General features: G+C 38.5%; 1 protein-coding gene across 1 annotated transcript; it reads left to right on the plus strand.

Moving 5' to 3' along the window:
* Nucleotides 1-3,567: 3,567 nt before the first annotated feature.
* Nucleotides 3,568-7,902, plus strand: LOC126786761 (uncharacterized). Its single transcript, XM_050512683.1, has 4 exons — nucleotides 3,568-3,605; nucleotides 3,707-4,848; nucleotides 5,771-6,441; nucleotides 6,581-7,902. The coding sequence occupies exons 2-4, from the start codon at nucleotides 3,743-3,745 to the stop codon at nucleotides 7,600-7,602; spliced, it is 2,799 nt and encodes a 932-aa protein (XP_050368640.1). The 5' UTR covers nucleotides 3,568-3,605; nucleotides 3,707-3,742; the 3' UTR covers nucleotides 7,603-7,902.
* Nucleotides 7,903-16,317: the final 8,415 nt, after the last annotated feature.

Raw genomic sequence — 16,317 nt, forward strand, 5'->3', positions numbered from 1 at the left:
CAGAAGGGTTACTTAATATCTCATGAGCGTTTCATTTCATATTTCTTTGGGACAACTAGATGGGCCGTCCATTGTCTCATGAGGGCATTTATATTTGTTGATTTGTGATTTTTTCGTATATATTGATATGCAAATTATATTTTCATTTTACTCATACGAGCTATAAGCTTACCGGGTTTGTGTTTACAATCCCGGTGCACCAATTCGATGGTGTAGGAGATAATTCCGCAGGTGTTGATTAGAGGAGATTGAGTGACGACTCCGGAGACTCAAAGTCGTTCGTATTCTGCTTGTGGTGAGGTTTCTAGCATGGATTTGAGTGTGAGAATTGGTGTGGTTTTATTTGTGAATTTTGTGAGAGATGGTGAGGATTATTACATTTCCAACTAATGTAATGCTAAATTATAAATTTGGGTTGTAATAATTGGTTTTCTGAGTTGTATTGAGAACTCAGTGATGATCCGCTGTGAACTTAAATGATTTCGATTTCATTGAGATTGTTTTTGGTGTTCTAACGATTTTGAAATTTTGAGTTTTTAGACACGAAATTTCAGGGTCGTTACATATACTGAAAGGAAATCCGGTATACGTTTTCTTCTCATATTATAAACCTCCGTTGAAAATTTGGTGAGCAGAGTATATATTTTCAAGCCGTCAGTCATCCATGATCTATCTATATTTGATTTGGCTACCAATTGGAGAATGCTAGAGAAGAGATTCATGTCCAGATCGTGTTGGATCGTAAACCCTAGAAGTTCTATGTTTTTTTTTAACTCCAGTGATATAAGAGTAAATTAGGATTTTGCACGTTTAAAAAATACAGAGAGGTACAAATAGTAAATAGAGACCTGTGAATAGAACCACTCTTTAGTTTGATATTAGGCAACGGCCTTTCGTAAGGTAAGTGTTTCAAATAATGGACGTACTGCAAAACCGTGTTAGCTGCTTGTTTATATTTCTTCGATCTATTATTTGGAATATATAACTGTTGTCGATCTGTAATTCACCCATTATTGAAACAAGTTCGAGTCCAAGAAGTAGAAAATTGCTTGAAGATGATAATGGCCATCTGTAACAAGGACCCACGGAATTCTTATGGTAGTGTTTTGTTGACCTCTTGGTTGGTCAGTTTGGGATTATATAGTTAGCTAGGACATCATTTCATCATCATCTGCTGATTATTCATCCATATATAATCAAATTCGATTCGATTTATATAGGGATGGATTGGGATGCTCAGTCGATAACCCTCAATATATATTTGTAGTGATTTAATATAAAAGTCGGCTGATCAATTCTATGCATAAATTGAGTAGCTTGTTTGAATCTCAAACTATAGTAATCTATACCTCGATCTGTATGGCAAGTCTACATCAGTGTACATGTAACTGGTGTGCATGATATATTAGTAGTTTAGTACATTACCTTGTACTTATTTGAAAACGTATACATACGACAAATAATACTCAATAGATTACAATTCCATCTGGTTAATATATGTAGGATCCTTTTTATCTTGAAAGAATGGAAGTATTGCTCTAAATATAAAACTGGAAAGTGATAAGACACTAGAGTATCGAATACGTACCAAATTATATCACGCCTAGCTTAATTACCTAATTATGTATCCCTAACTGTGTGCGATTACGGATGATAATCGTACTATAATCGTTTGTGTACGTAGTTAAAACGTCTACAAAGTGATTCACTACCTCAGCAATTCTTCTACTAGCTAGGAGGTTCCAAACTCTTATATATCGACATAATTCACAAGAGTTTCATACTCAAACTCAAGTAACTGTAGTCCGGATAGTCGATGCGTCTCGATCGACAAGAAGCTATCTAATATCCGTTACGATTTACGAGAAAGTTGCATTTCCTAGATGTACCAACATATATACTTCTACAAGGTAAATGTCGGTTGTCACTAGATATATAGTTGTATTTTTTCCTTTTCTAACGCCAACCTCATGGTAAATGTCGGTTGCCACTAGATATATAGTTGTATTTTTTTCCTTTTCTAACGCCAACCTCATGGCTATAGTAATTACACATCCCAAAACCTACTCTTACATTTCACTTAAACCTAAGTATGCCTAATTAATTAGAAACATTGATTCTGTTTGTTCCATATATAGCTAGAGTTTCTCAATTCACACTGTAACAACCTGATGCGACTTAATATGATCGATAGTGGAATCATTTGTTCAAAAATGAAAACAAACCTAATGTTCCGTTCTTGTTTTAGCTTCTGCAACTCTAATGGCAACTCACCTACAAAAATACGACTTGACCGATTTAGGTTATTAACTGCAAGTGTTCCATCCTTCCATTCATACTTCGCTTCCTTTTAATTCTATTTTCCCATGAATAAGATTAGTCCAAACTTATTTGGTTCTCCTAGCAACAAGCAAATCTATTCAGCCTACAGGTTTCTTGCAACGAGGAAGTCGTCAAAGTTTGGCAAAAACCCATAAACGTTCAACTAGGCATCTTTATGCAGAAGGTCAAGCTATATAATAAATTATAGTTCGCATTATTCTCTACTAGTTATCTCTTCCAATCCCTACTCAATCTTTATGCCCTAATGCATATGCTTCCCTTCCCTGTAACCTCGACGTGGCTTCTTCATTGACATAAGGTCGGGTGGTGGTGTGGAATTCAGGTTTAGCTTTAAGCTTGCTTGGCTGATGCAGAAAGAAGCTGGAGATCCGTTTGTTCATTCTTTGATTCAGTTTTACTTGATCTTCAAGGTAATGTATGTCATATGACTTCTATGTTGTTTTTCTTTCCTTTGAGTTTTTTTTTTCCTTTGAGTTCATATATGATCTTTTCATGGGTACACGCACTCAACTTCTTAGGACATTTATAATACTATTGCTCTTTGGAAATTGGATGTTGACAGTTTATATGCCATTTGGCCATTTGGGTTTCTGTAAACTACGTTAAACAATGATTATAAACCTTCCTAATCCTCATAAACTTAGAGCTTGATTGGTCAGTTTCTGGGGCCAGTAAATAGTAAATTAGAGTCAAAGATAGCTGTGTTTAAACACAGCAGTGCCGAAAACGCAGGGGAAGCCCTTTCCTGAGGCGTCAAAGCCGGCTTAAAGTGGTGACTTGAGGGTGGAAATGTGAGATTTGTAGTGAAGTGAACAATAATCCCCACATTTTTGTTTCTCATTTTTCCTTTTAATATAAGCGTTAAACCATGTGAGCTTTGATGCATTTTCCATGGGGCTGCTTCCTCTACACTTCTTGTGCTTTACCCTTTTCTTTTGTGTATGTATAAATCCACTCATTCGGTTAGCTCGTCAACCAAACCAGGACCTGTTTAATTAGTTTCAAATCCCTTTTTGGCTTTTGCTACCTCTCCTCCTTTTCATCGTGAACTTGACCGTCCAAACTCCAAAGACTAGCTTCTCCTAAACGTGTTTTCATTCCTGTGCTGCGTAGTTTCTGGTGAACTTCAAGTGTTCTACGTAATCCCCTGGCAGAGAATACATACTTTATATCATCTTCTACTTTGTTTCTAGAGATATCGATCACTACTCTTTAAACTTCATAGCTTTCTTCAGTTTGGTTTGTGGCTTTTGTATCTTTTGGTAAGTATCAAGCTTGAATATGCATGTATATATAGTATATACCATTGAAAAGTTTAATAGAAGTTCTGAACTGATGGATTGTAAATGTTAATTTCCTGCAGGTGTAACACTGATTTTGTAAACTTAAACATCATAGGATGGGACTCGATCGAAATACGAATACGAGAAGCAGGGATTACTTGGAGGGAATGCTGAGTGATTATGTTGGAGGAAAAGCCAAGGGGAAGCCTCAGAAAAGCACTTCTGCTAGGCTTGTCACAGCTCTCACTTGTCTCCAGTTTGCCTTTGCTGTTTATGCAACATTCCTTCTCTACTACATGAGCCCTTCTATCGATTTAAGAACCAAACCGGACTTCCAATGGGCTACCAAGATTGCACAGCAATGGAAGCAGTACATAATCCCACCCCACATCATTGGCCGATATCAAGACTCTGCTTCTCTTGTGAGATTGGCCGAAATCCAACCCCTCACTCCCTCCGAGGTTTGCGAGAACGAAAAGATTGATTTCGAGCAGAAGAAGTCCAGTGATGCTCAGATGATCAAGCTGAAGACAGAGCTTTATCATGAGGTGTTGGAGTTCCAAAGCAAAAACATTGGTACTGAAACTCTTGCTCAGCTGATGGCAATGAAGTCCAAGTGGGATTTGAAAGGTCCTAACAGACCAAAGGTCACAGTGATCTTGAACCACTTTAAGAGAAAAACACTTTGTGCTCAGCTTGATAACTTGCTCCAACAAACACTTCCTTTCCACCATGTTTGGGTTCTTTCATTTGGGAGTCCAAATGAGCTTTCTTTGAAGAGAATCGTCGACAGTTACAATGATTCAAGAATAAGCTTCATAAGTTCAAGCTATGATTTCAAGTATTATGGAAGGTTTCAGATGGCTTTGCAAACCGAAGCTGATCTTGTGTACATTGTTGATGATGACATGATTCCTGGGAAGAAAATGCTGCAGATTTTGTCACATGTAGCCGGAACCGAGAAGTACATGAACTCTGTTTTGGGCAGCATAGGAAGGATTTTGCCATTTAGACAAAAGGACTTCACTTTTCCAAGCTATAGAAAGTTCAGGTCTAAGGAGGCAGGACTATATTTACCTGACCCTGCCTATGATATCACTCTGGATAAAATTGTGCAGGTGGACTTTCTTTCCAGCTCTTGGTTCTTATCTGCAGAGCTGATTAAGACACTTTTCATTGAGACACCCTTCACATTTTCGACCGGCGAAGATCTGCACCTTAGGTATGTGTAAATTTTGATTGCAATCATTTACCTTCTGCATTTCTGATCATTTTTATCTGAATTGAGGCTTTCACCTTGAGCACCAAGTTACATAGTAAATGGGGTTTTACCCTGATAGTATAATAAGTTGTCGCAAGTATTTAAATCATAGGGGGTTTAGAATTGATTTTAATCTATTAGGTACACTAAAACTATGATTTGAATGCCTTGGGGGTTGGATAAATTCCGGGATCGCTTTACAAACTGTCTAGGGAACAACCTTGATCCTATATACTCGGAAACTCTTTAGACTTTGAAGTTCTAATTCTGTACTTAATCAGATTTATTTTCTGAAGTGAAGAGTTTGGTTGAAGGAATCTTGAACTTACACTAATAATGGGGTCAACTTTTCTCTAATACAGATAATCATAATACCCTTCTATTTATAATACCTATTCTCATGGCCTGTTTCCACTATTTTGATTTTCTACATCCACTTTTGTCTTAAGTACATAATCAAATTACTCTACAATATACATGCTCATTTTTCTGGATTAAGCAATAACCTGTTTCTTGGAAAGATGGTTCCCTTTTTAAGATTCCCTAAAGCATTAGGGGCTTCTTATTGTACATCATGGGTCAGAAGAACATTTAGGCCAACAGCAATAAGGATGTACATGAAAAGGACTTCACCAACCACAGAAAAAAAATGATTCTTTGATTTAAGATTAATATATAGCCCTTCCGAAAACAAAATTTCAAGCTTTTCTTGCAAAACATTAGAAAATAGATCATATAAAGAGGAGAACTTAATATTAATCATGTCAAAAATATATTCATAGACTTTGGTATCAATTAGATATTAATTATACTATTATTAATAAGTTTCTAAGTTTCTAAGTGTCTAAATCTGTAATGATGTACCTTTCTTGATAAAATGCAGTTATCAGCTTCAAAAGTACAGAAATGCTGGCTCATTTGTTCTTCCAGTTGATCCGAAAGATAAGGAAACCTGGGGTGACAGTGAACATAGACTTGCTTATGTATCTGAAACCACTGTAATTTTCAAAGACATTGTTCAAGTCCGAGATGATCAATGGTGGAAAGCACTATCTACTGGTTATATCACTCAGTGGGCTGCAATGCATCCTCAAAAAATTGATGCCCTTTTCTATGCTCATTCTGTTGATGAAGTTAAGGCACTTGCACCTCTTCTGGAGAAATTCAGGTCTACTGTTGGAAAGAAAGCTTACATTGCCGTCTCTGGAGGAAATTTCTGCCCTTGTGAAGATGCAGCTTCTGCACTAAAGTGGCCTAAGGTGGTATGCAACGAGAGGAGGTTTAAAATCTTCGATTTGGCAGTGGGGGCTCTATCAGGGATATCAAACTCGGAGGTCGTAGTGCTACAAGGAGTCTATGCTAGCATGAAGGGATTGATAAAAATTCACAACCCGAGTGTGGTGATCACAGTGGCTGACATCGATCCTAATGTGAAGAAAACTTTGAAAATGGCAACAGAAACTAATGGGAATGGTACAACATTGGTTCTTTTACCAAGGCCTTCGGTATCAAAAGTTCTTTGGATGGCTGATCTACGGACAACAGCATTGCCAAGTAAAAATCCCAACTTTTATTTCTTTAGTTTTATTACTTTAACATAATTTCTAAAAAATTACTTGCAACTTTTGCTAACTAAACTACACTACAAAGAACATACCAAGCATCTGCTAACCAACTAATTTATGTTTTGCAGATTGGAACAGAATGCGAATTTCTATCAACATCATCACCCAAAACCGGGTGCAGTCCCTTACTAGACTTCTCAAATCCCTCAGTGATGCATACTATCTTGGGGACGAGGTACCTATCAGCTTCAACATGGACAGCAAAGTTGATGAAGCAACTATTAGATTAGTAAGCTCATTTGACTGGCCTCATGGCCCTAAAACTCTCAAGAGGAGGATCATACAAGGAGGGCTTATTCGAGCCGTCAGTGAGAGTTGGTATCCTTCATCTGATGATGATTTCGGTCTGCTACTGGAAGATGATATTGAAGTCTCACCTTACTATTACCTATGGATCAAATATGCCCTCTTAGCCTACCACTACGATCCTCAAGTGTCTCTCCCCGAGTTGTCCTCAATTTCTCTCTACACCCCTAGGATAGTTGAAGTGGTGAAAGAAAGGCCTAAATGGAACCCAACTGAGTTTTTCAAGAACATCCATCCAAACACACCTTATTTCCACCAGTTACCTTGCAGTTGGGGAGCAGTCTTCTTCCCCAAGCAATGGAGAGAGTTCTATGTCTACATGAACATGAGGTTCACCGAAGATGCCAAGAAAAACCCAGTTCAAATTCCAAAGTCCAGGACTAATGGTTGGCAAGCCTCATGGAAAAAATTCCTTATAGACATGATGTACCTCAGAGGATATGTGAGTCTTTATCCAAACTTTCCAAACCAGGCAAGCTTTTCAACGAACCATATGGAACCCGGGGCTCATATCAGCGCCAAGGACAATGTTGTGAAGCATGACAAGTCTGATTTTGAAGTGCCAATGTTGAAGGAAGACTTCCGAAATTTCTTGCCAGGTGGTAAACTGCCTCCTGCCTCAAGATTGCCATCTTTGAACCTCTTCAACATGCCCGTTTCCCTTAAAGGCTTGAAGGCAGCCGGAGCAAAGTTGGGGCAGGATGTGATTGGATGCAACAATGCGACCGAGATAGTCATGGTTGATCATCAAACCGGACTACCAGCACGCTGTGGCAGGTTCTGATAAATGGATTTGTTATTGATTATTCTTTATTTTTATAAACAAAGATAGTTTGTATCTTCATTTTTTATGTGGGAAAGTTGGTTCTGAGAACAACGAAAAACAAGAGGGATAAGATGGAAAGGATAGGATTTTGGCTAAGAAATTTGTGATTGTGTTGCTCACTAATGTTGTACTGCAGCCTAAAGTGGTTTGCAGAACTATGTAAGTAACCAAAGTGGTTCATGTAACTTTGTTAGCAAAAGGAGAAGTCTTTTCACTCATTGACAATTTCTATCTTAAATGGTTCAATGTGGAAAGTTTTCTTAATCATCAATTTCTACTTGGAATCATATGTACTGTGTTTCTTCATTGAACACAATATCTCAAATCTCTATTAACAAACAAATTTGCTTTCTCCAAATGAGAGCAAGGGCAGCACATGATCATATCTACATCAATCACTATTAACGGATCAGTCTGTAAGGACTCAAATTCAATATGAGAACATCGATCCCAAATGAGATGTGCAACTTAAACATGATCCATAGGACGATAACCAAAATAGTTTAAAATCCATTAAACATTTTTCATAATCAGGTAATCAATATGCTAAGTGAACGGTACAAGGACAGCTGCCCTTTATGACTACAGACTCATAACTGGAACTTGGTTCTCAACAACCAAAAATACATTCAGTCTCAGGATCAGGGAGTACCTTTATTTCAGCAGAATCACATAACTCGGAATTTCTGATTAAATTGCACCAAGAGAGAGGGTTAATGGGATCGATTCGGAGGTGTGCTTCTATGATTAAAAAAATCTTCTATTGTTGATTGCACAAAAATAGACTGCTTTGTGTGTAGTTTTTGTGTGTGTGTGCTCTTGTCCAGGTTTCTTTGAATCGTTGGATTAGACCAACATTTGCCTAGAAAGTGGGGCTTGTTTCTATCTTGAAGGAGCTTTGGATTTTGGGATTGTTTTCCCCTGCAACAAGTTCGAGGATTTATTCGGGTTCTAATCGTTTTTGGCTTAGTTTGGTGACTTCATATAATGAGAAACTTTTTTTTTTTGAATCAATGGTCAAATTATTTTTATAGCTCAGCAAACAGTACAAGGAAAAAAAAAACACTTATGTGAGCTGACAATAAGAATTACTCTCTTGACAACTGGCTATGAGTACTGGAATACCCAACTGCATCTAGGATCCCAACAACCAAAAGTACAGCCACATTTTGAATACAATTTATAACACTTTTATTTCACAGACTAACACTCAAGTAGAAGAAGGAATTAAAATGTCACAACCACGTGAGCATAGCCTACTCTTGATCCAAGATTAGATATGACAATGGGCCATAAAGACCCAATCCAACCAAGTCCACACCAAAAAATGAGCCAAACTAAATTACTATCAGCATCAATCAAGGTAGAAACCCATCTCCAAACACAATGGGCCCAAGACCAAAGCCTCTCGAACCTAAAAAAAAGACCCGTCCCAACATCAATCCAACTCAGAACTCACAATGTCACGACCCTAAAATTTTGAATGATAAAAGTTCGAATTTAAAGCCATGAAAACTCTAAAATAATTCCAAATATATTGAAATCATCTTACAGCAACAGTGTATCGAAGTTGAGTTCATAGTACGACTCAGTCGACTTGAATAATACATCACTAGTTAATACACTCAAGTATTAAAGCAATTGGAAATGTAATACTCACTCAATCTTCACCACAACAGAAGAAGGAAACCCTCAGTAATTCTCCGAGTAAGCTCTCTGAGCCTGCTAATCTCCACTTGTAGAACTATCCCTACACCATCGATTTGGTGCACCGGGATTGTAAACACAAACCGGGTAAGCTTTTCAGCCCGTATGAGTAAACCAACATTTAAACATACATCACATACAAAGGAAATGCACAATCAACATTTTTAAATCATGTGTACTCATGAGACTCGGGTAGCCCACCTGGTTACCCGTAACAAATAATATATTAAAATATGAGTACTCATGAGACTTGAGCAGCCCTGGTTACCCGTAACAAATAATATATTAAAATATGAGTACTCATGAGACTTGAGCAGCCCTGGTTACCCGTAACAATTAACATATTAAAATATGAGTAATCATGAGACTTGGGCAGCCCACTTGGTTAGCCAAATATCATTTTAAAACATGTGTACTCATGAGACTTGGGCAGCCCACCTCGTTACCCAAATATCATTTTAAAACATGTGTACTCATGAGACGGGCAACTCACCTGGTTACCCCTCATGCAGTACAAGGCAAACAGATTAGAGCTCTAACTGATCGTAACTAACACTCGGCCAAAGGCTTGGCTTCCGATTTAAATGTCATCACCGTCCGAAGACCAGAAAACGTTTTAACAAGACTCAATGTTAAAACCACGTACAATATAATCAATCTATCCATGATAATATTGTATAAAAACAAGCAACTCTCACAACATCACAAAATGAACAAGTCATACAATTAAACCAATTTACCGGAAGGTACATTTTTTCCCTTCCGGTCCCATTCGCCAACAACAACAAATTCATCCAAATTACCGGAAGGTACATTTTCTTCAATTCCACTAATATTATCAAATATCCACATTCAATAAACCAATTTATCGAAATGTACATTTTCTTCCCTTCCGATATCGTCCTCCATATCAACATTTAAACACATTCAAAGATATAAAATATAATATAGCAACATATATATGTATGGTATTATTACCATTAAATATACATATATAAATTGACTATATTATATAAATATCAACATGCATATTCCAAATTCATTCTCACATTCACCATAGTCCATAATCACTAAAACCTTTTAAAATCATTTATTAAAATAGCGTTTCACTTACTAATGAACCATAGACAATCAAGTTCACGTAATTTAAACCAAAACATATATTTGTAGAACATTTTTTATAAGCTAGTGATGTAATGACTATGTTAACAACTCAACTAAATTCAAGAATTATAACACTACTTCGATCATGAGGATCATTGTTAGGTTTACTCATCTTAGCTCCCGCTGCGTTATCTACTCAAAATAAGGAAGGTACTAGCTACCATAATCACTCCATAACCAAGCAACAACTACATTCATATCAAGGCTGCAAGTCATTAACATTTGAGACACAACAACAACAATTCAACCTAGAATCACCAAACCTTTAAGAACAACTAAGTTACTCAAGAATTAACCTAACACATGAAAATGACCTATGTAAATGCTCGTATCGACGACCACATCACAATGGAGTAAACCATTATTGAAACATAACCCAACACACCACCACACACCGCCAACAGTGGCCGCATTACCACTATTCTGGTGACCACCAATGATCACCAAAATTTACCACCACAATATAAACAACATTTCCAACAACTTTCTAGTTGACACCAAAGTCTAAATCGAAGCCTAAACAGTCCAATCGACGAAGAACATAAAATCGGTACTATTCACAGACCCTATAAAAAGAAATCGTCAATTCTCCTTGTGTGTTTCGAAATAGATAAAATTGTTTTAGAGGGTTGATATACATCTTACAAGCTTCAAAACACAAGAAGAATCACCTTCATTGGTTATCGGAGGAAGGAGTTATCCTCACTGATTCAAAATGGGACAGCTGCCTTGTTCTTCATTTCTGGGCTTCAAACAGCTCGAATCTCTCCCAAACACTAACCCATATCGGTAGGGGATGAAGAGACGGTTCCAACGCCACCAGTCTCACCCAATTCCGTCGCCGGACGACGGAGATATGGCCGGAGAAAGATCCGGCAACCAAGAGGGAAAAATCACATGAACAGTAACCGAGCTCGGAAACCAAACTTCCGTTGCTAATAACTTTCACATGCGACATCCGATTATAGCGTGCCATTTGTCTACGAACTCGTATTGACGAACTCTACAACTTTCACGAATGAAGTTTTCTAAGACCTAATAGATAAAAAAGTCAACTCTTGACCTTTCACGGTAACGTTTCCGAGTAAAAATTGCTCGAACACTTTCGTTTCCTCCCTCGTACTATATATCGGCTCACCACCAATTTAAATATCTCCGAACAATAATTAGAAAATAATTATAAATTTCCAGGATATTACACACAAAGCCCAAAAAGAACTTGATAAGGCAACCTAGCCCAACAGAACTGCTACACCGCTCTGCAAAGATCGCGCTACATTTGCCGTCATGACCGACATCAAGGCAGTGACCAACAACACTGTCGTTACTGCTCTCGCTATCGTGACAAACATCAACTCTAAACCAATACCAAACCAATTGAATTGGCCTCCATCGATCAAGAACCCGGCACCAAATCTTGTTGTGACATTCATCACCGCTGTGACAAATATTGTCATACTAGCGGGCTTCCCTGCTGTGCCAAACACCAGTCTATGCCCAAACTCAATCCAATTGAATCGGCCGCCATTGCTTATGTTATCGAACCCAATATATGATCCCAACTCCATCGTCGCTATCAACCAAAGCACACAACTACCAATAGTGACGCACCACCACCAACTATCCAAATTGCAGATATCACCAAACAAGGACGTTTTCCCTGTAACTAATTAGTAATAACGATCCCCAATCTCACCGCCGCCATATTCCCACACGGCTCCAAGAAAACCAAATCGAATCGGCATCACAATATAACCCTCACGAGATCTCCAAAGAAGCTTCAACAACCCCCAGATCTGAACCTGAATCCAAGAGATCGTTCTTGACAAAGACACCATCGCCGAGAGCAATGGTAGAGAGGATGAGTAGTGCAAAGGATGCTGTAATCTCCAACGAATGGAGCAGATTTTATCGATCTTGAAACCCTAGCCGGCGGCTGGGGGGAGAGAGCGATAGGGAGAACATTTTTCATAATAAAGCTTTTGCAAACTATGTTTGTCTCATATAATGAGAAACTAGTAGAGTGCAAGTATATATCTATTGCATCGGGTAATCTCCTAAGATTTTCAGCCACTAAGGTTTTTTTTCAATTACTGGATAATTTTAAAGGCATTCTTCTATTATTTAATTACATATTCATTTCCTTAAAAAAAATTGTAGATTCATAATTTGTTAGTGAGCCGTGATTTGGTTGGTTAAGTAACTTAACTGACAATGTTGTTATTACAAGGTGCTAGACTAAAAGGTAAGAGGCCTTACTTATCACCATACAATATTGTGTATGGGTTATGGTCATCAATGTGTATGGAATTGTACATAGTCATACTCATACTATTCTAGTAGTTAATCTGATCCCTACTTTAGGGATTAGGTCGAAAGTAGTATGGTTGGCAGGACTGCTAGACTATGGCTTGTGTTAGTTATGTATGTCTAACTTGTAAAGGTCATCATTTGGCCTGCGAGCCTAAAATCTTGTGGATGACCCGACGGTCCTATGGGCCAAGGCCTGGCCAGGCCCGACCCAGTGAAAAGCCCACTCAAACCCGACATGTTGGACCTCATAAGGCCGAAGCCCGCCCGAAGCCTATTTTATTTTGAAAACCAATAGTTTAATATGTATTTATTTATTAAATATGTGCATTAATTAAATTATTAAGTTAATATTTATTATATTTTATACTATATTTAGTTCAATAATTACCACATCCTAATTTTATTTCTTAATAAATATACATTACACATAAATATAATGGGTCTGGCCCGGAAAAGCCCTTAAGGCTTGAGTCCATGGGTAGCCTATGGACCTTGATTTTATTAGCAAGACCCTAAAATTTGAAAAATAAATTGTTGAGGTCCAGCCCGGCCCATTGCCGACCCTTACTTTTCTATACATACTTGTTGTAAACTTGTAGTCAACATTATGATATACTTATGCAGGACGAGCTATAATCACGTCCTACATAGCTACATTTTCTCTTCATATTTTATATATATTTTCAATGTTCTCATTTAGTCATTTATTCCTTTGCAAGAATTCTAATATTCAAGCTTACATAAAACTTGGGGGAACCCTCAGTGCTCCATAATAACCAGATCCTAGGGTTTTCGGAAAAAAAATTGGTTTTCCTCTGATGGTGCGTCTATTGACGCTGATGTCGGACGAGATTTCACAGCGGGTCAGAGGGTGACCTAGCATGGGGTCTGATGGTGGTGGATCGTGAGAAGTTGGCAACTGTGTGGATCGGTCAAAGATGTGCTCTAGGTGGCTTGTAGTAGTGTTGTTCAGTGGGTATGCTTGTGTCAATCTGGAGTTTCTAGCCGCGCCTCGTCAATGGTGTGGAGCGACATTGAGTTGGTTCTTCGAGATGGGGGAGCGGAAGTGGCGTTGGTTCACCTTGGGTGTTAAATCCGGGTCGAATCTGGTCTTTTGCTGCTAGGTTGAATTCTAGATGGAGGGTTGTTGTAATGACCCGATTTTTCAGAATCGATTTATTTGAGTTTGTATGAATTTATAAACTCTGTACGATTAATAAACCGCAATGTTTCGCCTCGTGACATTATAAATCGAAAACGGAACCGTTATCGGAATTTCTAATTAGGAAGACGTTACGTTTCCGCAACGTGAGAATTGACTTTTACTTCGTCGTTCGTTTGCGAAAACTCCCTTCACGAAAATTGTAGAGCTCGTCGATACGAGTTCGTGGACATGTCACACGTTCTAATCGGATGTCGTACGAGAACGTTATTAACTACGAAAGTTAGTTTCCGATTTGGAAAAGGGTATAAAAAGGAAAATTGAGGGATTATGGTTTCCATTTTCGGAAACCCCTCACCCCCACCTCCTTCTCCTTCTCTTTCTTCTCTCTCTCTCTCTCTCTCCCCGATCTCTCACCCCTCAGAAAAAGCTCGTTGTCGATCTCCCACCTCCAGCCGTCCGTGTCCCTCACCGCCGGTCCTAGAAGCTTCGCACGGCCCTCCGCAACCAACCCTGAGCTCGACACGTCCCCATTCGCCACCGGGAAGCCGCACGACCAACCGAGCCTCCTACCGCCGTTCGAGCTCCGCCTCCGGGCGATGCCGTGCTCGAGGCTAGCTCGCCTCCACCTCTCCTCGCCTCTGGAGCCATATATGACAAGATTGGGACCTCGATTCGCCGCTCGTCGCTCACCCCTCGCCTTTGCTCAATTCTACTCCAACGGCCTCTCAAGCGTCTCCGGCGACAAATCTGACGGCTTCGAGATCCAATCAAGGTGAGGGTTAGCTTTATAGATTGATTATGGTTGTTTTGTGATGGATTTGGGTGGTTTTGGGAGAAAAATCGGAGGAGGAGGAGGAGGTGGAGGGAGTACCGCTGCCTTAGGCGGCGCGTGAGGGTAGATGAGGTGGCTAAGAGGCGGTCTGAGGCCGTAGGAGGGTAGAGGAGGAAGAAAGAAAGAGTTTTGGGGCGGCGGTGCCGTGTTACGCGCCGGTTTTGGAGTCAGCGCGTGGGCCAACGCAATGTCACTGTGGGCGGCGCGGTCGCCGGAGGTGGCGTGTGAACCCCACGCGCTGCCGCAAGTGGCGGCGCGTGAGCAGTAATTTTGAAACAGTAAGTTTTTGTAAAAATATTTACGTACGATGAATGTAAAGATTATTTTACGTATAGTAAATGTAATAAGTAAATTACGTACAATAAATATAAATGTAATTTACGTACAGTAATTGTAAAAATAATTTCTGAAGGATAAATCGGTAATTATTATTTACTGAGACATAATTTACGATTGAATAGTACATGGATGTACATGAATACGTAAATAGTATACATACGTACCGAAATACGTAAACTGTATGTACGCGTACAAGTTACGTAATTAATATGTATTTGTACAATAATACGTGAATAGTAATTACATGAACAGTAATTCGTAAAAACCTAAAATTGTTGAACAGTGTAACATTATTACTGTTTCGGCATTTAAGGTTTTACGTAACACTTATAAATTCAATTCTTATATATTCTAGGTGATCAACAGAACAAGTAAAGGATTCGAGTTCGGAATAGTGCAAATTACGCTCAGAAATATAAGTGAGTAAAATCTCACAATGACGAATCTACCCTTGTGCAGATTCATGATTGCGCTAAATTTAAAAGAATGAACTATGATATGTATATGATATAGTGGATTGTGTATGTGTATAATTGGTAAAATAGGTACATATATATGATTTGCCATACTATATATTGTCATAATTTTCGTTTGCGAATAAGTTCATTTCAGAGTTGATATTTGTTATTTGAGCATGTCGATTTATTTGTAAAATATCATGTGATGATTGTCTAACGACCCCAAAATTTCGAGCATAAAACTCAAAATTTCAAAGTCGTTAAACACCAAACAATCTCAACGAATCGAAATCATTTAAAATGCCACAGCGGATCATCTCTGAGTTCAAAATATAACTCAGTCAAACCGATTATTACAAACCAAATTATAATTCAACATTATAACAAATGGAAATGTATAATCCTCACAACAACCTCACAAGATAGTCACACAAAATCCTCGCTCCAGCTGGAAATAAATAACTTCAAGTTCTCTGAGCAGTTCGTCAATTCCCGCTAATCCACACTTGCGGAGTTATCCACTACACCATCGAATTGGTGCACCGGGATTGTAAACACAAACCCGGTAAGCTTTATAGCTCGTATGAGTAAAATAAAAACATAACTCGCATATCAAGATATACGGAAATCCACAACTCAACAAATATAAATGCACCCATGAGTAAATGGACGGCCCATCTGGTTGTCCCGAAAAT

The sequence above is a fragment of the Argentina anserina genome, chromosome 3 (genome assembly GCF_933775445.1).
Source record: "Argentina anserina chromosome 3, drPotAnse1.1, whole genome shotgun sequence".
NCBI classification, from domain to species: Eukaryota; Viridiplantae; Streptophyta; class Magnoliopsida; order Rosales; family Rosaceae; genus Argentina; species Argentina anserina.